The 24,764-nt window shown below is 39.6% G+C and overlaps 1 protein-coding gene across 1 annotated transcript in view; it reads left to right on the plus strand.

The window, feature by feature from the left end:
* The first annotated feature begins 524 nt into the window (after positions 1–524).
* SPOPL (speckle type BTB/POZ protein like) overlaps positions 525–24,764 on the plus strand; it is a 31,203-nt gene continuing 6,963 nt past the window's right edge. Inside the window, exons 1-5 of the mRNA XM_080346671.1 lie at positions 525–942; positions 18,100–18,234; positions 18,382–18,503; positions 18,783–18,934; positions 21,619–21,746. Coding sequence (XP_080202797.1) covers positions 18,157–18,234; positions 18,382–18,503; positions 18,783–18,934; positions 21,619–21,746 — 480 coding nt within the window. The 5' untranslated portion in view covers positions 525–942; positions 18,100–18,156. The remainder of the gene's footprint in view (positions 943–18,099; positions 18,235–18,381; positions 18,504–18,782; positions 18,935–21,618; positions 21,747–24,764) is intronic.

Genomic DNA, 24,764 nt, shown 5'->3' on the forward strand with positions numbered 1-24,764 from the left:
CCCACCCTTGAGATATTTATAAACAAGGATGAGATCCCCTCTCAGCCTCTCTTCTCCAGGCTGAGCAGACCCAGTGCTCTCAGTCTCTGCATAAGAAAGGTGCTCTAGGCCCCTCATAATCAGATCAGAGCTCACTAGTGTCATTTTCATGTTAACTTAATCCGAAAAAAAAAAAGAAAAAAAAGAAAAAAAAGTGTCCTCGGAAGACCATCAACCCCGCAGCGTGAACCAGTCGGTAACCAGGGATACTGACCAGGCACTTGCTCCACGGGAGCACTCCTCACTGAAACCTCACACGACAAACCCCTGGGCTCCCCCGCCCCGGCACTCGGAGCCTTCCCAGGAGCGCTCCACCGCCTCCTCACGGACCTGCCTGCCGCCCTCCGCTCAACAGCGACGGCGGGGCTGGCGGACTCTCCGACCATCTCCTCAGCCGCTCAGCCGCACCTGCCCCCGCGCGCCCCAGCCCGCTCAACGGCCGGCCTCGCGCCTTGCCCAACGGCCGCTCTCGCGCCCCAGCCCGCTCAACGGCCGGCCTCGCGCCTTGCCCAACGGCCGCTCTCGCGCCCCGCCCGCGCCCAACGGCCGGCCTCGCGCCCCGCCCCGGGCGCCGCGGAGGAGGAGGAGGCGGGGCTGCGCGCGAGGGCCCGGATGGAAGCGGCGGGGCGCGAGGCGGCGTGACCCCTCCCCGCCCGGAAGTGCAGCGGCGGCGGCGGCGGCCGGAGCGGCGGCAGCGGGGCCGTACGGGAGCCGCGAGGTGCCGAGCGTGGGCGAGGGACGGAGGAGCGGGCGGCAGCGGGTCTCGGCGCGGTGCAGCGATGCGGCTCCGCCACCGCCCGGCCTCGCCGCTTCCGCCTCCCGCTGGCCACCGGTGACCGCCACACCTTCCCCCACCCCGGCAGTATGAGACCCGCCGCGCCGCCCAGCCAGCGCCGCGCTCCGGTACGTACTGCCCCGGGCCGGGTTGGGGGGGGAGGGCAGCGAGGGAGGCGGCGGGGGCGCTGCCGGGCGGCGGGCGGGCCTTTGTTGTGCTCTGCCCTGCCCGGCGGGGCGGGCCCGGGTCCCCTTGCCCAGGGCAGCGGCCCTTCCCCCGCCTTGGCTCTGGCGAAGCCTCCCGACCCCGGAGCCGGTGCCGGCCCGGAGGGGCTTGTGACCGGTGTTGTCCCCACGTATGTAATCCATACCTTGGGCAGGACGCGCTTCGTAATGGGCTCTGCAGGCCCTGGCATGAGCGCTCTCAGCATTCCCACAAAACAACCCCTAACGCTTTATTTTCCGCGTGCGTTCTTAGTATCTCAAACTGCGATGTGACAGTTTGTTTGGGGAAGTTCTCGTCTTGTCATGAAGAAAAAAAAGGGGAGGGGGGTTGGTCTCCTTTCTTTGGGCTGTGGCAAACTTTGGAGGACGCTGTGGCAGCGGGTGAATAATGTTGCGAAGCTCCCGGTTGATTCACGGGTTCTGCGCGCACCATTTCCTACGTGGTCAGGAAGTGGAGTTGACTAACGCGGGTTTGCACCTGGTGATGTCATCTGAAATTCGCTGGGGTCCGGGGGAATTTGCGTCATTTTAAAGCAGTTTGAGGACAGCAGTAGCTGAGAAGGAGCATAAAGAATGGCAAAAAGCAAAACAAAGAAAACAATGTGAGTGCTGTTGATGAGTTCACAATATTTTTTTGACTGCAGTATACTAGAAATCAACAGTTTATTTGGAAATATACCTTTGCTCTGTGAAGATACACTTACCTTGTTTTCTAAAATGGTGTTAAGGGCTATAAAAATAGCATTTGAACAAAAAGGATTGTTTCTAACCTCCTGCCAGAAAGAACAATCTATGAGAGTCAAGCTGGGTCATTCCTTATTCTTATCAGTTCTGCAGGATGCATTATTCTGATAACTATCCCATATGGTTGGAAGAATTTGTACCACAGTGGTGCTGGAGCTGAGCCATTTGTATGACTGCCAAAGCATTTTGTTTAACTTTTTTTTTAGAAAAGGTTTTGTTCTTTTTTCCATTTTTACTATAAATATATATATATATATATTATTTCTGGAAATAAAAATCCTTTCTTAGAGGGACACTTACCAGTCATTATCACTTCTGAAGGTATTTTACCTGACTTCTCCGGGCTTTCTGAGATGTGTGAGTAGGACAAACATAAATGTTTGTGGAGGATTTTCAGTGTGTGTGTAGGATTTTTACCCCACTCTATAAGGAGATGTTTGCTTGGGAAAGGGAAAATAATTTTTAAACAGTATGTGTTTCATATATAAAGCTGCAAACATGGCAGGGTTTGGTGTATCACCAGAAACTACTTTTAACTCTCTTCTGGAAACCTGAGATTTTAAGTGTCCAGAAATATCCTTGGTGTTATATTGCCTTGAAACAGCTTTCTGCCAAACTTTTAACTTCAGTACTCTGCAGTCTGCTTTTAAACTGTCAGTGAAAATAAAGAATTACATTCTGAGCTTGCATAGGCGTTGTGAGCTACTTGTTGCTATTAAAAACTTACATATGCTATAGAGAAATGTGAAATGAACTTGAAAAGCCACCGTTTTTTTTCTGGCCTAATCACTGATTTCAGCTGTCAGTGAATACTGCTTATAGTTCTTGGATGTTCAGTTGAAATCACATATTACAAAACTACTTTATTGTACCTTTTTCTATATGTGGTGTTGATCTCTTAGCTTTTGTGCCTTTGAGAGCACCTAAACGTAAACACACAGGAGAGAGAATGAAACCAGTTGTCATTAACAGCAGAAGTTCAAGTGGAAAAGAAATAGCTGAGGGCAGTAGTAGATAGTGGAGACTGACACATAGATCTCATTGACTTATTTTTTTATTCATTTTTCCTTAGTTTTGTCTACATTTGTTTTTTCCCCACTCTTCCATATACAGTTTCTTCACATCTGCCTTATCTATGCACTTTTTTCTTTCTGCATGTTATGCCCTTGTAGAAATGACTGCAGTTAGAAATTTGTCCTGTTGATTTTGTTTCCAGGTTCTGGTGTGTGCTCTAAAAAAAAGCCCTTTTGGTCTGGGCTTTTGTTGTTGTTGTGGCTTTATTTTTGTTTTCATGTTGATGACAAGTAGATGTTTGTGGTATTTTTTTCCATTTTTTTTGGTGACAGGCTTATATGGGCATTTCTGCTTATATGGGCATGCTGCTTCCTGTGTATTTGGCAAAATGTGGTTAAGAGTAAGGAAATCTAATTGAGATTGTTACACTCAATAAAAGCAGTAACCTGATACTTGTAATCATAAGATCCTGTGAACTTCAGAATACTGTGGTGTGAATCAAAACAAGAAGACTTTGAAAAGTGTCACTGTTGTTCCCCTCAGTCTTTTTTGTTTGTTTTTTTTTAGATCTTCCCTCACTAGATATGTTAAAACACTTTGCCTTCTTAAGAGCCACAGTTCATGTTTCCATAACAATCTCCATCAAATCAGCTGATTTGCCACACAGTCATTTAATGACATGGCAGCAAAATGATATACTGGTGATATATGAACCTGTGGGAATGGTGTAGTTCCAGAAGGCCATGAGCATGGTGAAGCTGGGGGCACAGGCAGCCCTCTCCTGACTCTGTGGTGATCATCAGACTGCGGGGGGAAGAGCAGCTGGGCAGCTAAACAGGCTCTGTGTTTTGTCACATGTGCCCTGAGCCCTTCATTTTTAGGACAAAATAGAAGGCCCTTGCCTCAGCACTTGTCGGATGCCTGCTCCATCCCGACAGAGATGTCCTCTGCAAGAGGCTTTCATACCTTGGCTCTTGGTTTGCTTTCTTCCCTTTGCAAAATGCATGCATATTCACAGGAGGTTTCTTCCTTGCTTTGATTTCTGGAGAAACTTTCTTGTTTATGTCCTTATGGCACTTTGCTTCTACTACTTCTTGTCTCACCAATATCAGAAGGACTTGTATTGAAACTGTCCTTTCAAATGGAAGTAGGAAATCTCACCTTCAGTTTGTGCTTAGTACTTGGGGGGAGAGTTGTTGCAGCTGTGTGAGGGGTGGAGATATTTTCATCATGGCAATTGAAATGCTGTAGTAGTTGCTACTGAGAGAAGACCCTCACTTGCCCTAGTTCAGTGAGTTTCTTAAGTAGTGTGTGTACTATATTATAGAGTGTGTATGGTGTTGCATAAATGTTCATTTTTGGGTTAATGTTTTAGCTGTTCAACTTGCGTGGTGGGGCTGAATTTTGGCAGGAGTATATGTTCAATGTTGGAGTAAGCTTAAGCAGAAAATTCCTCAACTTTCATGGTCACGTTTTACCTGAGTTTAATAGCTTTCCAATGTGTTTTTTGGTAACCCGATTTAAAAATATTCTTTGTCAGCTATAAAGGTGTTTTAATGTTCTTTACAAGGAATTGCTTTGCAACCATACGTGTATCTAAGTTGTTGTGATCAGTGTTTGCATATAGCATTTAGGAAATGCAGTGGAAAGTCAGATACACTTTCAGCTGATTCAGAAACTCATTGGCATGGAATAATCTAGAGAGCTCACACATACAAATTCCCTGAATTACATTACTTATCCTTGATACTGTCTTGTATCTCCCAAAAGCTATTATTTGATTTTTGTGAAAAATACTGCATTTGCCAGTTTTCATTGGTTACTTGTCTTTTTCTTTCTATGGAAATAATCAAAATAGGTGACATAAACCAAGTGTAAAATGTTATTTCCAGAATTTGACAGTTGCTTTAATGAAAAAGGTAGTTTGTTTTCCATGGTGCTTGTTCAGAGATGAAAGATGGACTAAGTGATTTCAATATGGGCTTCACATAAAGTCCAATGCTGGGTGAATGGGGAGAATTTCTGTGTTGAGTTCTGAACTCTCTAAAAACTACTACTGTAAGTACTTATAACCTTATTTATTTATTTATTTTAATTTTAAGCATTGGAAATGTCTAGTGTGCTCTCCCTTGCTTTCATTGTTAAATATATAGAATGAAGTTGGTGGGTCTTACGAGCACTTGCAAGATGTTAATTTACTTCTTGTGTGTCTGTGAAGGTTTAATTAAAAACAAAAAAAGTCTCAAAACCCCCAACTTTAGATCTCAGCTCACTTAGCTGTTAAACATTATCTGAAGCTCTAGTTTGATGTTCTCTTGCTGTAGGATTGCTTTGGAATAGACAGCTGCTTAGCCTTTAAGCGGTGGTACTTTATCAATCGAGCAGTGAGCAGTTGGTGTCGGTTCCATCCACCTCACTTGATGTGACATTTGCTCTTTGCACTATATTGTGACTTCTTAAGTAGTTCAAAGGTGAATTTATCATTTGATGTGTAATTTAACTTGCAGCTCTATGGAAAGAAAAAGCAATTGTGTGTGAGGGAGGATGGAATGGAGTAGCTCTTGGTGTAGTCAGTGTTGCTGCTCCTGGAGTAAACATCTCCAGCAGTTGGGAAACTTCTGAAGTTCATGGGGTGGGAACCTTGTATTGTGGTACCTGCCTTTCTTGTGTGGTGGAGAGGATCGTGGGGTGACACCTGGACGCCCAGCTTTCTCTTGACCTCCTTCCTGCTTCTTGCTTTAATGTTCGTCCCCTCCCAAGAGCTCACTTACCAGTTGGTCAAGTCACTTGCAAAATCAATTCATAAGTAGTGTTATGAATGGAGATGTAGGGAATGGGGGGGGGGGAGCGATGACTTGCACTTGATTTCCTTCAGTTGACTTGTTTTGTTGTGTATTAAATGTTTGGAAAATTAATTAGACTTGGGTGTCTCTAAAAGGGTTTGGGGTTAGTTGAGTCAGCTGGCGCTTCCTGAACAACTGAAATTACTTGTAGGTGCAGAACTCTTTCTGGCCTGAGGAACAGCTGGTATAACTTTCTCCTCTGGTGTCATACTTTCTGGTTCTCTGTTCCATATTGACTTTTTCTTTGGAAAACTACTTCTCTTAAACGTTTTAATTTTCCTGGCTTTCTTTGTTCATATTCAGTTTCTAATTGATGGGTCTGTTTTCACCATCAGCATGGCCCATAGCCTGCGAAGGACAGCCAACTTCAATATACAGAGTTTAAGTAAGAAATCACTGGTTTAAGTTGAAATAAAATCTAAAGTCATTAGACATTTGTTGCTTTGAGTGCCTAATGTATTGGTGTAATGATTCAGATTAGTTAGCTAGTAATTTCTTAAAATTCTTCAGAGAAGACACTTGTTTACTGTCTGCAGCATTTAACACAATAGGGCTCTGAATTACTTGATCTGTAGACATTACCTCAGCAACAAAACAGCACTCCTTGGTGGCAGTTTTTCTTGACTTTAGAAACAGATGGATTCCTTGTTAACTGAGTTTAATTTCAGAATCACTTGTTCATCAACAAAAACTCTCAAAGATAAAATCAGAACTGTTTTGTAACAAATTTAGATAACAAGTTCTTAATATAGTTTGCTTCAGCTTCTGGGATGAAGCAATATATAATGATAAAGTTAAACTTTAATGCCTTTTTATTAACATTGTAGGTACCAGTGGTCCCACTGATATTTACATATCAAATTGAATAACTGTTTTTGTAACAGAGGACAAAATACAGTCACTTCAGTGTCTGTTATGTGTGCGAAGTTAATTGCAGGATTTGTACCTCTTTTTAGGTATGTTTTCATGCTTTTGGAAAGTTCTTACAGTCTGGATGAACTCATTTAAAGACTTGAGTCATACTATTTCAGTTCTGGAAATGTTATCCTAGAAACTAAATTTTCTGAAATCTCTAGCTGCCTTGGGTGATTTTTGGGTTAATATAACACGTTGCTGTACTGACTGTCGGAGCTGGTGTGATCTTACTGTTAGGTCTGGTACTGTGTTTGGCATATGGTGGTTTCAGAGGAACAGAATATATGAAATCTAGTTTCAGTGTTTTTTTAATCTCCCCACAGAATATGTCGAGGTAGATTTTGCTCATTACACGCATATAGCAAAAAAACTTCTAAAATTTAAAAACTGCAGCAGAATATTTGTGTTGTAGAAGGTGATATAGTTAATAAGAAACTGAAACTTCTGAAAAAAATTGCATAATTACATTTTTGCAAGTTTTGCACTGGGCAAGTGGCTGATTTGAGGGGAAAGAAAATTACAGTGAATACATCTGGAAGATTTGAATTAGTACTGTTACATCCCATGAATGGAGTTCCTGTCTTGCTTATGGCAAAAGGCACATTATCAATAATGTTTTCCTGAAGTGTGTTTGTTCTCTTAAAAAAAAGGGGGGGAGGCAAAACATGGCATAAGTAGAGTTGTAAGAAAAGCTTATGTAGGCAGTAGTCTGCTTAAAATTTGTATATGGTAGACTTTGTGTCCAGAGTTAGATACTGTAATTATTTATATGATTTTCAAGCAAAATCAACCTTTATCCTGTAGTCAGTAGTTTTGAATATTGTTCTATAGGCCAGGCATCATTTTTAATAATTTAAATCCCAGTTGTGTTGGGGAATGTGCTGTCCCCTCCAACAGCTGTGAGATGCTGCTCACTGAGTGCTGAGAGGAAAAATACATGGCAGTAGCATCACTAAATATATTTTGTCTGGGTTACTAATAAATTACAGTGTCTGAGCCTTCACAGAGGTTTTCAGTCGCTTGTAAAGATGGGCACATCACTTGGTGTTAGCTGACTTCTTGATTTCCTGCTATTAAGTTGCATTTTTTCCTTCTGTTTGTTTTTGTCTTTTGTGAAAGCAGTTTTCTGTGGCTGCACCACAGGCATCGCACTGCACGACGTTTGAGGCGGCCTTGTCGGGATGATCACAGCAAGGTTCCATCTCCTGGGGATGGAGGCAAAAAACCAGCAGACTGGCAGCTGCTTTTGGTCTGCATTGTTTGGCAGTACCGACAATAAAACCACATCTGTTTATTTGCCATAGCCAGTGGAGGATTTTGCAAGCCTGATTGTGCTAGGGTATCAGCAAAGCAAGGAGGGATATTTGGCTTATTCAAGCATAGATGTTGGTGGGTGATTGCCTGTGGGGTCTGCAGCCCGGGCAACCCATTTTCTGGAGGCAGAACTGTGAACAAGGCAGCCGATTGCAGTAATGGTTCATGGCGTGGTGGTTTGTGGAGCATGTTGCTGGCAAGAGCTTCTCAAAGGCAATGGAAGCACCTTTTATAAAGAGAGTTTGGTCTGATAGAAGTTGCTGCCTTTTATCAGCCATGTTGGTTTTGTGAAACTGAAATCTGTTTAACCATGGCCGGATTAGCCAGGCCACCCTGACGGCCCCTACACCGAGGTGTTTGTCTTGTGTTTGTCCTGCTCTTGTTTTTAAACTTCAGTAAAACAATCGGCCTGTAGAGGAACAAACTGATGGCATAAGGGCTGGGGGAGGGTGAACAAATACCCTGTTCAGCCAGGTGTGAGTAAGATTTTACACACTCGCACCTTGGTAACTAGGGCTTTTTGCAAGATAGCATTTTCCCTATAGTTTTGACTACAGTATTAGGCCTCAGTTCTAACCCTCAAAGAGTTTGCACAGGTTTTGTCAAGCGAGCAGGTAACATGTTAGCATTTGGAGACAGGCATCTGGCGGGGGAGCGGGATGTGGGGTGTGAGCTGCGCCATCCGCTGCTCCCATTCCCTCTCACCCCCGGTGAGCAGCCTGAGGTTGCAGATCAGAGCAGGGAGTTGTGCAGATGCCACTGCTGGAAAAGACACAAGACAAGAAGTGGTTATTGCTGAGTAGTCATTTCTTGTGAGGCAGTAAATGGTTCCAAGGAAATGGAAAGCTACAGAAATCTTTTAATGCTCAAACTTAAAGAATTAACCTTTGTGAGAGAAAAATGTGAATACTGTTTTTTGGTCTCAGGATTTACTCTTTTTAATCCATGATTGTAAAAGCTTATGGCTGCTGAATTTGCTCAACTTTTCTGTCTAGAGAAGAAAGAGATACTTTTAAAGTTTCCTTTTATCTTGATCAAGCAAGACTGTGCCATAAGTGGGAAAAGTCTTAGGAAACTGCAAAGGTTTGCATCACTTTTGTTATAGAAAAATGGTTCTTAAGTAGATTGTTTTGGAATTGTTCTTATATGTAAAAGTATAAGCAAAACAACTAATATCTGGATGTGTTTGAAACAGTGGAGTAGGAGAAATTGGGTACCTGTCTTCGAACTTCAGAAAACAGTCTCTGTTGTACTGAAGTTGGGAGTTGGATGGTCCCTTCCAACTCAAGATATTCTATGAACTTCTAGAATTTTCTTCTACCTCTATGGGTGTGAACCTGTTTAGCTGCAGTCCAAGACTGAGATGTCAAGTTTTGTCTGCCTTTATGGCTTTCATCTGCTCTTATATAGCTATTATTTCAGAGATTCCTATTTCGTATTCATCGAAGCCAGTGAGTATGCAGCTCTACCCCTTGACCTACCTCTCTCTCCTAGGATGCTGTCTAATCAACTGTTGTGGATTAAATTTAATACCCAGTCTACTGAAATCAGTTCAGTTGCAAGACTGGGTAACCTACCATCGGCTGCAGTTTAGTCCATTGATAGAATTGAATTTTGGGGTTTGAAAATCATGTGTAGGTTTTTCTTCTCCATTTCCTAGCTTATAAGTGTAGTTGTTCTTTGCACAAAAGTGTAGTAGTCTTTGACTGGTCTGGCAAGAGGCATAAACCAGACCAGAAATGAGCTGTACCTCTCACAAAATTTCGATGAAGGTGCAGCCGTGCACACAAATTTGTCCACTGTTTGCCATGACAGGTAACAAAGTGGCAAATGAATTATCAAAAAACTCCTCCTGATAACATCTGTGAGTATGAATTTTTGGCTGCTGAAAGCAGTTGTGCCATTTCAGTGCGAATTTTGCAGGTGCTGACAGTCTGCAGAGGTTAATGAGGAGAGCATTACGCTGCTGTTGCTCTATATAACTGCTCTGCAGCACCTGAAAGCACCTGTCTCCAGAGAATATGGCCCAGTGCTTTTCACATATCTTATAGATTTCAGTAAAAAGAAAAACATAACACCCCAAAGTAACTGTGAATCTGCTGGAAAATGATATTTTTTTGCTATGATTGAAGTCAACTTTCTTTTGGCTAATACAGATATTTCTGTTTCATGTGCAAGAATGGAAATTGAGATTAGTGTTTTCAATTTGGTGAACTCTTGTGTGTAGCTGAAGTGTTTAGGGAAAAATGTCTTCATTTAATATGCTTTCACATGCCAATGATTTGTTTGAGTAAGAGTAATGGAGTGAAACTAAGGAGAGGAAAAGATCACTTTGGCTGTATACCAGGAAAAAAAACCCAACAGCAATAGATTATTTGAATAGAATAGCTTCCCAAGAGGAATCGTGGTGGAAATATCCATCTTTCAGGTCCCATAAAACTAGATCGGGCAATGAAATTGAAATATGCTGTAAGAAATAATCTTGCGTTTCTTCTCTAGGGAAATGCATAGATGACTCCTGTAGGCAGTGGTCTAGGTTATCTAATAAGAAGCATGATGGGTTTTCTATATTACAGAACAGTAGCGCAAGGCTAATGCTGAGGGATTTTTATTAATAAGCTTGGCTGATGTAAACTAGACAGTTACAATTCAAGCTCTGCTGGGCACTGGGTTTTCTCTCCGCTGAGCTAAAATTCAGCTTTGTTTTTCAGAGGCTTAAGATGGGAAAGAAAATTCAGAAAAGCCTGAGAACTACATGTACTCAGCTTTATCATTTTTACAACTGATAATCTTTCTAATTTTGAGCTTCTGACTTCAATGTTATCAGTCACAGCTACAATACCATGCCCATGGTGAGAAGTTGGGCGTTTCAGACCTGCTGGACTTTGCCTTGCTGGAGCTTTTCTGCTGGAACCACCTCGAGGATGTGTGCTTTTAAATTCTGGAGTCTTAGTTGCAGCTATTTTAAGATGTCTGTGACCCCGGCTGCCTGTCCTGTCTCTGCTGGAGTTTGCTGGCCCCGAGCAGGGGTGCCAGGGGATGTATACGTAGTTTGTCAGCTGTCATGGTCCAGTCCAAGGCTGTATTTTTCTCTCACTGGAGAGCTGTGCAAAGGGTTATGATTTGACTCGTGGTGCGGGTGTTTCTCCTGGCTGGGTGGGAGCTTCCAGCAGAGCTCAGGGATGGCACGGGTGAGACCAGCCTCGGCTTGTGATTTAAGCCCCAAAGCCAGTTTAGGTTTGTGTAGGCTTGGTTGCTATTGTGTGGTTCCAGAGCAAACATATACTTACATAAGCATTTTTAATATGATGTTCTTAAAACAAATAAACAAGAAAAACCCCAACACAAACAACAAAAACCTTCCTTTTAGCTGTTATAGACCTCTGATTTCTTCAATAAGTGTCATAGGATTTTCTTGTGGGTTGCCCAGCTGCTATTTACTTCTACTTGCCCTGAAAACAAAATATCTTGTGTGTTGGAAGTACTACCAATAATGTAAAAATTGGTATATCCTTAACCTGTAGTTTTTCTAGCTTATTGGGAGTGAATACATATGACTGCAATTGTTTAAGTGTTAGTAATACTGCTCACTCAAATGTTGCAGTGATAGGGATGAAATTTTGTAAATACTAAACACTATATTTAAATTTTCTAGGTATATCATAGGTCTGTTTTCAGAGAAGCAAATGATGATACTGAACAAATTGGAAAACTGCCTAAGCTTAATAGACCTTTCAAGGGTCTGTTATTGTGTTGTGTATCATCCAGCAGAAAATTTAGTTTAATACTTAGCTATATAGGAAATGCACAGCAGTTCTTTCAAAAAGATCAATTGTGGAGCTATCCAAATCCTGCTAATTAAGAAACAATCCTATCTTTTATGAAGTTAAGATTTTTTTTCTGTAGGTAAAGTTTTTGTGAGCGTGATCATATTACAAGGCAAACTCTTAAACAGAAAGAAATGGTAAATTTCTCTCCTCAACTGGGTATTTTTTTAAGTCTTTGAGATCTTGTGTGGATTTGAGCAGGATTCAAAGCAGTTCGATCAGCCACAGGAGTTTCATGCTGCTGGGTGAGCGTGGCCCAGGTGATGGGTACATGTTACACAAGTCCTCTGTGGCCAAAGAGAAAGGGATTTAGGTTTTCTTGGCTCTTCAACAGTTTGGCTTTCAGAAGTTGATGCTGCCTACAACTGCAGAAGTCAGCTGGAGCGCTGCTTTGGATGGCAGTGGTACAAAAGTAACTTATTCTTGAGCCTTAAAATGTTTTTCACTTCAGACTTAACCATTTTGATCTGGCTTGTTTCCTTCATCTTTAGCTTCATATATGTGTTCTCTCTCATCCAAGAACTGATAACATAGTGAACCATAAAGCAATTCAATCTTTTTCCCAATAATTTGCCTCCTCAGTATTTTAAAAAACAAAACTGATTGATTTCTTGAATAACAAATACTGATAGATGGCATTATATATAATATTTATATATTATACAATGTAATATTTATTCAGTGGTGATGGTTTAATGAGAGGAAATAAAATTACTATCTCTGTAGCTAGAGCATGTTTATTTTGAATAGGTTCTTGGAAAGTGATTTTATTGAATGGAAGTGTTATTCACTTCAGATTTTTTTAAACACCAAAGTTTTGGCTGTACTATTAGACAAACTGTATTTGGTTTCTGAATTACGGATCTACTAGGAATAAAAAGTTGGAGGAAGCAGGGTGTTATTTGCCAGTTAACCTTCAGAAGGTGATCTTTTATTTCAGCCTGTGATGAAATATCAATATTTCCAAATGGTGGGGAAGTTAATTCATAACAGCTTTGCAGTTCTTGAAATGTTCAGGCCTGTTCAGAAAACTATTGTCATTGTTCAAATGGACTGGACTGTGCAATACATGCATGTGGGATTTGTTGGCATGGTCATTTATTTGATTTTCCTCAGAAGCTGCTAAATGGTATTAATATTGGTCACTCTTAGGCAGCAAGTTACTCTTACATTAGCTCTTAAACACTTGGAGTAGTTGTTGGTTAGAGATGTTTGTTTCAGGCGGGACAGGCTGTCACCTCCTCTGGGGCATCATGGAGACCCCGTGCCGTCATGGTTGGGAAGCACACCATGACATGACATCTTGCTTTGTCACTCACTTTCTGGATAGGACTTGAGAATAAGCCAGCGCTGTGCCCAGCTCAGTCATGCTCAGTTGTATCGTGATGAGGTGTTGAAGTCCTATGATGTGCCAAGATACGGGCAGCCCGGGAGGGAAACGCTTCCATGTTGGAGGCTCAAGCCCTGGAAAGGAGAGCAGAGAGAAGAGGGTCAGCAAGAACTCATCAAGCACTTATTCTTCTTGCTTTGGAGGGAGTGGGACAAGGGCACTGATTACTTGGCCAGCTGATCTGCAGGTTAGGTTCTGGCAGGCTGGATTTGACTTTCAGGGTGTGTTGGATACCCTGCAAAAGGCAGTTTATCTAGCCATTCCTGCCAGGAGTTTGTTGACTGTAATATCTTACTGAAATATAAAGATAAAACATTGCTATAGTGACTGGTTAACATGCACACCTGGTTGTATGCACCTGTTACACTATTATTACTCTGAAATAACTATTAGGATATGGTGGTTGTAGTGAGCTTCTCCTTGTAGACATGACAGCTGGCAAAAGATCATGTTTACACTTTGGGCAATTCTTCAAATAGGTTTATGAAGTGTTGTACAGGTTTATTATTGAGAGAGTGGAAAATTCCTCTTTGTGTGTTCATGTGCATGTGGTGCTTTCTTAATGAGCTATTAATTTTTTTAGTGAGAAAGTTGTGGAGATGATTCCAACACAATATGTAAGAGACTGGGAATGTGTTCTTGTCTAGCTCTTAGAGGCTGAAAAGTAACTTTGTTTAGAATAATGTTGACAAATATTCAATTTGTGGGAAGGGAAACAAGGTATGTGTGATGAAATTCATATTGTGTTGATCTATGAAGTATCTTTGAATCTTATGATCTCTTAAATGTTAAGAAAATAGAGACCTGATACAGCTTTTAATGAAATGTGGTGTAAGTATGTTTTATGGAGAGTAGCTCATGCTTTCTTTATGTGCAGGTAATTAGAGATAATCAACTTCAGATGGCTTGAACTTTAACACAAATATTTGTTTGAATAGGCAAGCAGTCAATTCCTAAATACAGTGTGCTTTGAGAAATAACTTTTTTCCATGTTATCTCTACCTACTTGCCCACTAGTACTCTGCAAGTAGTACTCAGCTCTGTGAAGATCCTGATTTAAGATAAATTGGTCTCTTTGGCAGAGTGATTAGCAGGCGAAACCAATACTGGCCTTAAGAGACCAGTAGAAGAAGTGATAAGACCATCATGTTTGGAGCCTGCGAGTACAAGTTAAATAAAATGAAATATCTTTGAAATTTTCTTTCCTCTGCTGAAGTAATGCAAACTCTTGGTCCAGAATCATCACCGACTGCTGCACCACATTCAGTATGGGTTTATAATTTCATTTAAAAACCCAAACAAACAACAAAAGTACTTGACAGACACTTTAAAATACATCTGTAATTTCCATTTTGGAAGCCAGAAATTTATTTTTCCCTCATGCATTTAAACTTGGTTTGGTGTTCCCAGGACATGTTTCCTCTGATGGTCAGAGACTTCTGCCTGGCAAAATGGTCACATGGACTGGTTTGTTAAGCCGTGTCTGGACAGGCATAGCATTGCCTGAGAACTCTTGGAGGTATTACCTGATAATGTCCTGTCACCTCTGATGCTTTGTTCATAATAGCCTGCAGAGGAAGAAATGCAGGTTCTAGCATGAAAATTGTCCATCTAAGTTGTTTTGTCCTGCAGATAACAGGCCTGTCTTCCTGCACCTCATAGATTTAATTCTGCCCAGTTATTCTCCAACTGGTTTTGTGAACTGCAGCTCTGTTTGTTCCCAGCCATTGGATATGATGAGGTTTGGTAGCTGAAAAACCTTTTTGTTGGAGTTGATGGCAGTTGTTAATCAATGATTCATAAACACTTTCTTCAAAGTAGTATTTAGTCTTCTCCCTAAGCAGAGTATGGTAGGTAGAACAAAGGGTGGGTGTGCAGGTGCATCTTTCTTCTCACCTTCAGTCTGCCCGTGCAAGGTCCACTTGGTCTGGGTGTCAGCTTGGGGACTGAAAAAATCCTTCCTTCCCCAAACACCTCTGCATTTCACCATAACAGCTTTGAAGCTCATGTTCTTTTTCACCTTGTAGTTTTGGTAAATACCCCCAAGTTCTCACCCAAATCCTGATTAATGGATTAAGTAAAGTGAAGGACAGATCAGGAGACCTGCTAAACTGTTTCCCTGCTGGCAGTCTTTCAGTATGTCTTATAGAGCTTCTGATGCTCTGTTTATTTGTTCTCTGTTGTTCAGTTTGCTGTAGGTTGATTTTGCCCTTTTTTTGTTTTTAATTATGCATCCAGGTATATTAAAAAATGCCTTGACACAGGCTCCCAGTATGATGTCAGGCTATTTAAATTTCTTGCTTTGTCCTGATTTTGTCAATCTAAAAATTTGATTGGCTTAGTAAATTGATCCTCTAAAAAGCGAGATACAAATCTGTTCCTCAAAGACATTAGGAACTCGGGAAAATCAGTTGTCTGGCCCTAATGCTGTAATGAGAAACTTCACAAAAAGCTGAAACTATTCAGAAGGATCTGAAAAGTGTACTTACGTAAAATTATTACTTCTGTCAGCACCTGAAATATAAACGCGAAGCAGCCTCTGGAAGTACAAATGCCTTGGGTAGAATAGGTACAGAGACAAGGCAGCAGACCAACTTAAAAATAATTGAGAATAACCACCTTCACTTAGAGTTAAATTCTCAGTGAATCAGGCTGATTTAGCTGTGAGATGGGAAGGGCCAGATAACTGCCGGTTGCTGGAATAAGGTCACTGAAGAGGATACTATACAGCAGTTATTTTCAGCCTTTGTCAATTTATAGACCCCCTTCAGTGCAAACCTGGCTGAGATCTGCTGTTCCTTGGTGGTTCCTATGAGCTGAGTGGTCTAATGGACTGAAAGAATCAAGGAACAGATCAGAGATGAGACAGTCCTGTGCATCTCATGCAAGTGACAAAACAAGGAATGGGCTGTATTTCGTTTTGGTTTTAGCTTTGGAGAATTGAAGAAGAGCAAACAGGTTTGGTAAGGCTGAGGTTCAAACACTTTCAGGATATGGTTTTGTATGAAATTTATCATGTATTTGGTAGCTCCTTCAGTTGTCACCATTGAATAGGATGTGCTTTCAGAAATAATAGTAGTATAAGTACTAATATTTGTTTTACAAAAGAGGGATGTTCACATGTATCCTTCCAAGGAATTTTACTCTACGTTGTTCTGTACAGAGAATTGAAACAATTTGTAAGCCTGTAAACAAAATCTATGTAAACACAGCTTGTACAATACATGTGGCTTCTGCTTTAAAAATATGGGCCAAACAAGTTTCATTATCTTAAATTTAGGGTGGCTGTTTATTACTAGTTTTCATTTATGGTGCGTACTAATTAAGTACTGAATATTGCCATAAATAAATACAAGTTTTATTTGGAAAGAAAAGTCACTTATGAGAGGCAGCCAAGTTATATTTGTGATTACACTTGAATGTCTCAGTGATCCATATCTTGCAGGAGAGCTATTAATTTTATTTTTTTCATCTTGACATAGTAGATCTGTTAGTAGAGATCTATTAAGAGATCTGATTATGTAGCATCTGCTTCTTCATCTGATAAAAACTGAGAAGTAGTTTTGTTTTCATGGCTTTATACATTCGTGATTCAGAGCAATTCCTGTGTCAGCAGGCTTTAGTGTGGAAGGGCTCATTGATATTGCGAGTGAGAAGGGGCACCAGAAAAGAGGAAAAGAATCCGCTGAGGATCATAGTGATTTGCAGAGAATTCTTTTTCCCATAGGAATAATAAACGCTTTCACATTGTGACTCGATTTTGTACATGGTCTTTTATGGGTCTGCGTATAACTTGTTTCCAACAGTGTTGCCTGTCCCCAGAGGAGCAGTTCCAGTGTGACTAGTGGTGTGCAATCAGTGAGACAATTAACACTGTTCTGTCACAAGTAAAATTACCTACATGGTGAAGTACTCAAACCTTACAGGAAGATTCTAGACTTCTGATGTTGCTGTAGCCATAGCAGGACATGTTTAAAGAAGCTTTCTGCACTAGGAGAGAAAATGTTGTGTGGCAGAAACAATTGTGACTTTAATCTGGTTTCATCAGGGCTCATTTAACTTCTTTTTAGCAACTTAATGGAGCCGCTTAAGTGCGAAGCTGTGCTGCTGGCAGGGACCTGTCCAAAGATGACAGCAAACCTTAACCTACAAGAGCCAGCCCAGTAACCCAGAGCTACCCTCTGCCAAGGCCGCCTTCTTTCATTAGCTCTTGCAAGCAGGCTAATTACGTGTTTGTAGCTCCGTGTGATGAATGTGGGGCCTGTGACTCAATTTCTGAGGGACAGGAGAAATTGCAGTGCTCTGCTGGGTGACAATCCATAAGAAAATTACTTTATGTACTCTTAGAAAGTTCTTCAGAGTTGGTGAGTTTACTCAAACTGCTTGTTGGCTTTGTGCTTTGGTACGGAATGAGCATATGGTTGTGGCAATTATAGTTCTTCAGTTGGATCTGTTGGTATTAAAGATACAAGGCAAGCACAAAAGATGTCTGAAGAAAATACTACTTGAAATGAAAGTTCAGTTTCTTGCCCTCCCTTGAGAAATCCCAGGGGTTTTTGAACCTGTTCTACTCTCGGGTGGCTTGGTGCTCTTTCAGGACAGAATTATGTGTGTGTGGACAACTAACACGTTGGTACTAATAACTGAGTGCTCACAGGGCCCAACTTCCTCTCCAAATCAAAGGAGAAGATCCTGAAGAAAGTTATAACATGACTGGAGTGGTTGAGGTGGTAATTTGCAAAGGTGATGTTGAAACAATGTCATTAGGGTTATTGTCTGATGCATAGGCACTTGCCTATGAAGTATTGCATGAGGATTCAGCCTGCAGATTTTGTGTACAAGTGGTCATTAGTGTGTGACACCGAGCTTGTCTAAATGCCAAAGCCATTGTCCTCTTTTCAAGTTGAGTTTTCACGTGCATTGTTTAGTAAACACACTAATATGGATGTCAAAGTATGGAATTATTTTTCACGCTTAAAAAGGGTGAACAAAATATATGAATTACTTTTTTTAGGAGAATTACTGAAGTTTGGATTGCTATCTTGATACTATAAACCTGCAATAAGTGGCAATGTCAAGGGTTCCCACCCCACCTCCTCCTGGGGAGATGTCCAGTGGACCTGTGGCTGAAAGCTGGTGTTACACACAGGTAATCTATATCAATTCCAATGGCTTTATTTTCTAGTTATAATAATTTAAAAAGAAAAGAGTTGTGCTGATAGTCGAACTAGTTCTCATAGTTAATGCTTGATATGTAAGTTAAATTTTATTGACATTTTTTACATCTTTTGTTCAGGTTAAAGTAGTAAAATTTTCCTACATGTGGACCATTAATAACTTCAGTTTTTGCCGAGAAGAAATGGGTGAAGTTTTAAAGAGCTCTACTTTTTCATCAGGGCCAAATGACAAAATGAAGTGGTAAGGTCTTTATTCTAGCAACTGCTTTGGGGTTTTTTTTGTGGTTTTTTTGTTTGTTGGTTTTCCACTTGCAGAAGTTCCTAAGTTAAATTGCAAATAAATATTATAACTCAGACATCTGAAGCTTTACCATAGGTATGGATTGGTTCTCATTTCCAAGTTTCAACAGTCCTAAGGGAACTTTTTGTTTTAGTAGCGCATATCACTGTATCTTATAAAAATATTTCTGATTTATTCTGGGTATGATTTTAAAATGTACAATTTCTGCATTTCTTTCAGGTGCCTGAGAGTGAATCCAAAGGGATTAGATGATGAAAGCAAAGACTACCTGTCATTATATTTGCTTTTAGTCAGTTGTCCAAAAAGTGAAGTCAGAGCAAAATTCAAATTTTCCCTACTGAATGCTAAAAGAGAAGAAACAAAAGCAATGGGTAAGAGAGTCTTAATGTACTGCATGTGGATTTGTGAGAACATCCCAAAGAAAATCAGCTTTGTATTTATTTTTCAGTTGAGAACAGAATTTAATATTGAGATAAACTTTAAAATATCTTTTTAATATCCCTTTACAATCTTAATTAAAAATCTTGCTCATGTTTCGCATACTTCTGATCACTGAGCTATGTTAATTCTGTCCTGAGCAGTATAAATTACAGCGCACTATTAACTGCTGTCACTCCAGATTCCTGTCACTTGGCTTTTCTAGCAGATCATTCTTGCTTCCCATTGGTAGGGGTATATTTTCTTGTTTCTGGCTACAGTGAAAGTAAGTGATTTCCATGTTAATTAGGATAAACATGCATGGATATTTTTTTTTTTAGACACTCCTTTACAATGTTTTGGTCTATTTCATCTGATGTACACTGTAATTACTTTAAAAACCATAAGCTGTGTACCCAAGGAATTAGAAGAATTTGAAATAATAAGTGATTTGATTGAATTGCCTTCTTGATGCAAAAAATATATAGGTCTTAGTTTCAAACTTACAGGAACAACCTTCACTGGAAACACTTTGAGAAAGCTGGAATTCTCATGAAAATGTGTCATTTAGTGCTGGTCTGCACTGAGTTTGTGCAATTACTTGTCCTGTGTGTGACAGATCTGTCTACTTTTCTTCCTGCCTCCTAGTCTAGGACTTAAGAGCTCTGGCAGGGTCTGTTCCATTGCAAGTTCTGCATTTCTTGGAAAAATCTATAGTTCTCCAGTACTTGAACCCAAAGTTCATGCTACTTCTTCCTTGTGTAACTAGCCCATTTGGAATCTGTAAAGTAAATGCACAAAACTCTGTTCAAATCTAAAAATTAAATGTTTTAGACTTCTTGGAAGGAAAGTAAATGTATGTATTTTCCTCTGTTTATCTTCTTCCACTGATGGAGTTGGTTGCTTCATTCTCTGGAAGCCTCTGGTTCTGGAGCTTATATGAACAAAGCTCCCCTTCTATACGTTTGGTGGATCATGGCTTTTGGCTTGAGACAGTCTTCCAGTCCAGTAGTGGACTGGTGCATATAATGAAGCTGCAGTGTGTGCATCAGCAAGTATTTTGAGATAATCACAGAATGGTTGAGGTTGCGAGGGACTTCTGGAGGTTGCCTAGTCCAAACCCTCTGCTGAAAGCAGGGTCAGTTAGAGAAGTTTGCTTGGGACTTGTGCTTCGAAGATCTCCAAGGATAGAGACTTCACAACTTATCGGAGCAACCCATTTTAGTGTTTAACTAGATGTTGCTGGACCTTTTTTGCCTTAGGGGTTCGTTGCTGGTTCTTGTTAATTTGTTGTCCACCAGGACCCCTGTCACCAGTCGTCTCTTTCTTCCTGGTCAGTAGGTTTGCAGCAGACACTGAGCACAAGGTCACTCACATTGCCTGCTCTTTCTTCCCTGTGCTGTGTATGTGAGCTTCTGGCCACTGTAGAACAGCACTCAGTTGTGCTGATTTCCCAGAAAATGTATGGGAGCTTTCTTCATAATGATCTCCTAAATAAAGGACATGCACTGTGGGACAAAAGGATTTTAAGAATCTGGAGGCCATCTACCAAATGCTGAAAATCACAAGGTGCTAAAGCCCCGAAATCCTATGAGTACGTGTGTTCTATTTCTGCAATAGTAGCTATCCTGTATTTGGCACTACAGGAATTATAAACATCTTTTAATTTGGGAAAATTACCAACAGAAATCTTATTTCTTGGACTTTCCAGCCATTTACCATCTGCTTCTGGAGATGCTCTGTTTTTATTTATAGAGTAGAATGATGCCCAACTGTAGATGTGCTTTGTAAATTGATAATTCATGCATAGACTGCTGCTTCAAGTCATGAAGCTGTCTATAAAGTAGGTAACGAACTAATGTTTTAACTTCATTAGAAAGAAGAAAAAATACATTTACACTTATACGCTGCTTTATTTTTGTAGTTTTGTATACTTAAATTGTTACAAGCCATTTGGTTTCAGAGAGTTAACACTGGTTCTTGCTGGTAATAGTAAAAACTACCAAGTTAGCTATAGTGTAGAGCTGTAGAGTGTTTGCTGATGTCTTTGTTTTGGACAGAATGCTATCTATATATAGCAAATCTGTATCTATAGTCTCTCTCTCCAGATATAGATAAAAGAATAGCAAATCTGATGGGTTAAAGAAATAGCTCTCATAGCTATGACTAAAATGAAAATACAAATATTAGTGATATATTTTTATGACCAAAGAAATAGTTTGTTACTTGGAAGCTTTTATTTCTGTTTTGCTTTTTTTTTTTAATACTTTCAAAACAGTTTCAACCTGTGAAACAAGAATTTTCATTTCAGGAAGAAAAGAAGTCAAACCAGATTGTTATGACAACTGCAGAAGTGTTGTCAGAATGTGTTTGTGATGACAGATAAATTGTAATCAGGCTTCTCTGTTTTGACACATTGGGATTCTTAAACATTAACTTAAAAACTTGCCTTTTTCTGGATTATGCCTTAGATAACATCTAAGAAGCTGATAGGATTGAATTGCAAGTTATGCTGTACTAAGTTCTATCAAGTGTTCTATGAAATAGCACTTATCCTTAATATAGATTTTTTAGGTGTTGTTATTCGTTAATATTTTTACTTAACTTGCTTTGTTTGTACGTAACTGTTTTTTATCAGAAAGCCAAAGAGCATATCGATTTGTGCAAGGCAAGGACTGGGGTTTTAAGAAATTTATCCGAAGAGATTTTTTACTAGATGAAGCTAATGGTCTTTTACCAGATGACAAGCTTACACTATTTTGCGAGGTGAGTATAGTTTTTTAAGTGGTAAACTTTTAAATGTAGTATTTTCTGTGCTAATAAATAGAGGTTTATGTTGATTTAAACAGTAACATGCTATGAGTTATTTTCTGTAAACTATAAATCTGGCAAGATACACCTTTGCTCACTTTTTCTGCATTGTATTTTGTTTTTTGATATACATACAATGAAGTGTAGAATAAGTCTGAATTGATCACTTGTAAACCATTGGACTTCTTCATAAGTCTGCCAGGATTACATTAGAATTGACTGTAGAATTATTTATGCAAAAGGTGACTGATATGTGCTATCTGTAGGAGCCATATTTTATATATGTATTTATTTATATATATAGATACATATATATATTTATATATTATATATCTAAAAATATGTATATATTTTATTATTTGACATTATAAGATTGTTTTTCACTGGATAAACAAAAGGAAATGTCTGCATGCTGGTTCGCATTATTAAAAAAACCAACTACTTGTCAGAATCTGTATTCCTGTAATATTGTAATTGATGGCTTTAAACCAATGAACATGTCTTTCAAGTAAATTAACCACTTTATTTTTATAGTAATTATTCATTTTTGTTTTCTGAACAAGTGCAGCTCTCTTGTAGGAGGACTGCTTTAATATTGAGAGCTGTGATAGACATTTAACTTCATGGTGTATTATGGGTCACTTTTACAATATCAGTTATGTCGGTAACCTAAAGTGTCCTATTAAAATTCGGTAAAGTGCTTATTATTAAAAACTGAAACTGGAAAAAGTTGCAGTGTAATACAACATATGTTAAATATACATTGGCCGGTTATCTTTCCTGCCATAAAGTGATTAGTGGCTTAGGGGGATGATAGATGCTCTAAGTGCTAATAAGTTTGCTTTGATCTGTGTATTTACAAGAAATGTGTAAAATTGTCTTGGCAAGATTACTATTTAATTATATGTCATTATGCTGTGTAGGAAGAATAATTGAAATGTGGCCCCTGAGACTAGATATTGCAAATATAGTGCATCTTATTTTCACTTAGACAAGTTAAATTAGCTGCATGATAAATTTGTTATGAATACAATTATTTGGGTGATAAAAGCAGATGCAACAAGTGGTTTATGGTTCTGTAAGGATACTTCTGAGTATTTTCTCATTTTAAGTCTCGTGGTAATGAATACTTTGATGTGAATGAACAGCTCTCAGAAATAGCATTTGGGTTTGGAAATAGGTCACTATGTAATTTTAGAGACAAAGTTTCATTTAAAAAAATAAACTAAACAAATACTGAATTTTCCAGAGAGAAATATTGTTATTTAAATTTTGATGCGGTAAATGTAACTGTGTTTCCCTACGAAACTTCTTGATGTTTTAATGTAAGTGGCTTTGCAAAGTCTTTGACCTACTCTGATGATAAATGCTGAACAAAGTCCAACATTAGTTGTGTGCAGTGAGCATGTTAAAGCAGCTCCTGGCTTGTTTCAGGCAAAAGAAAAAAGGAAAACCAAATATTTCTAAAATTTGTTTATTTGGGTGTGTTTTTCTAGCTCTTCAGCTGTCACTAGAATTGACAGGTGTTGTTTGAAGAACTTGTTTCCATAGACAATCTTAAGTTTTCATCCTTCTAATACTTAACTGTAATTTCCAATTTCTGTATTTACCTTCCTACCTATATCCTAGTTGGAACACTGACCACTTAAAGCTAAACTGCGCTTGACTTGGTCAAACTTACAGATACAGCAGGTATTCAGTAAAGGTTGTTGAGTACCAGCTGTGCTGGTTGGCTCTTTTCTGCCTGTTGGGTTGCAGAGTAATTATTTGGCTTTCCTTGGCAACAAAGATGTTCCTTTTTTGTGGCCGAATGTTTTTAAGGTCAGTTGGGGATATGTCTTTGGGTTGGAAACAGAAGGGTTGTTAGGATAAATACTTTGCAAAGTCTGTTGTTGCCACTAGCAAGTGACATATTGATTAAATACAACTTTTTATTTTATTTTTTTTAAGCAAACTCGTCTGTTTCACCCAGCTCTCACTTTCCATATAATCTGAAATTACTGAAGTATTTTAATTTGCTAATAGAATAGTATATCCCCTGCGGTGATGTTTTTCCTAGTGAGTGCTTTCACAGATCTCTTACCTAGCTTAGGTTGAGACAGCAGTCCAGGCTATTACTTATGTCATCTTTAGTATTAGGTCACCACAGATTCAAACCCAAGAAAATTATACACATTATCAGTGTTAACTGTCATCACACACACAACCTGTTCGTGTCCCAGTTTATACTTTTTTGATCTAAATAAATCTAAAAATATTTTTTTTTTAAAAAAAAGCACTTGATTTTAAGCATACCATCTGGACAAGCAAGATGAAGTATTCAACCTTTGTAAATGTTTGTATTCAGGATCTTTAAAAGTTGTTATAACCTACAGACAATACATGCCAGGTCATTCAGAAGATGTAGGAGACTTGAATTAAGATTTTGCTTGGGTTATATCTTAAAAAGGGTGGCTCATAACAAATTATGTTGCACAGCTATCAGTATTAGAAACCATTCTAAAATGGAAGCTTGGAACATCAGAGGTCAGTTTAAGTGCACGTAAAGAACGTGTAGGTGACCTTCCTAGTCACTGTCTGCAGCAAATAGGAGGATGGGGTGTGGACAACTCGAATCATGAACTTTGAGTCAAGCTCTAGAGAAGCAGAACTCTCCTTTGGCAACAGAAGACTAGCTTTGTTAAGCTAAAACTCCATTTGTGTGTATCTCCTGAAATCACTCTGTGTGTATGAAAACCGCGAAATAGAGCATACAATAGCTCTATAGGTCTTTCTGTGTTATAAATGTGAAGTCTTACTGTGCAAGTGGAATTTCACAGTGGTTTGGAGTACTTTTTTTCCATTTAAAAGGTGGAAGAACATAGAGGAATTTCTTATAATCACAAGGGGGTATGGGATGAAACAGGGAATTAGGCAATGATTGAAATCCCCAAGCTGCTAGCTTAATTGGATCATCCTCCTCTTCTGCTCTGG

Source organism: Nesoenas mayeri (genome assembly GCF_963082525.1).
Source record: "Nesoenas mayeri genome assembly, chromosome: 6".
NCBI classification, from domain to species: domain Eukaryota; kingdom Metazoa; phylum Chordata; class Aves; order Columbiformes; family Columbidae; genus Nesoenas; species Nesoenas mayeri.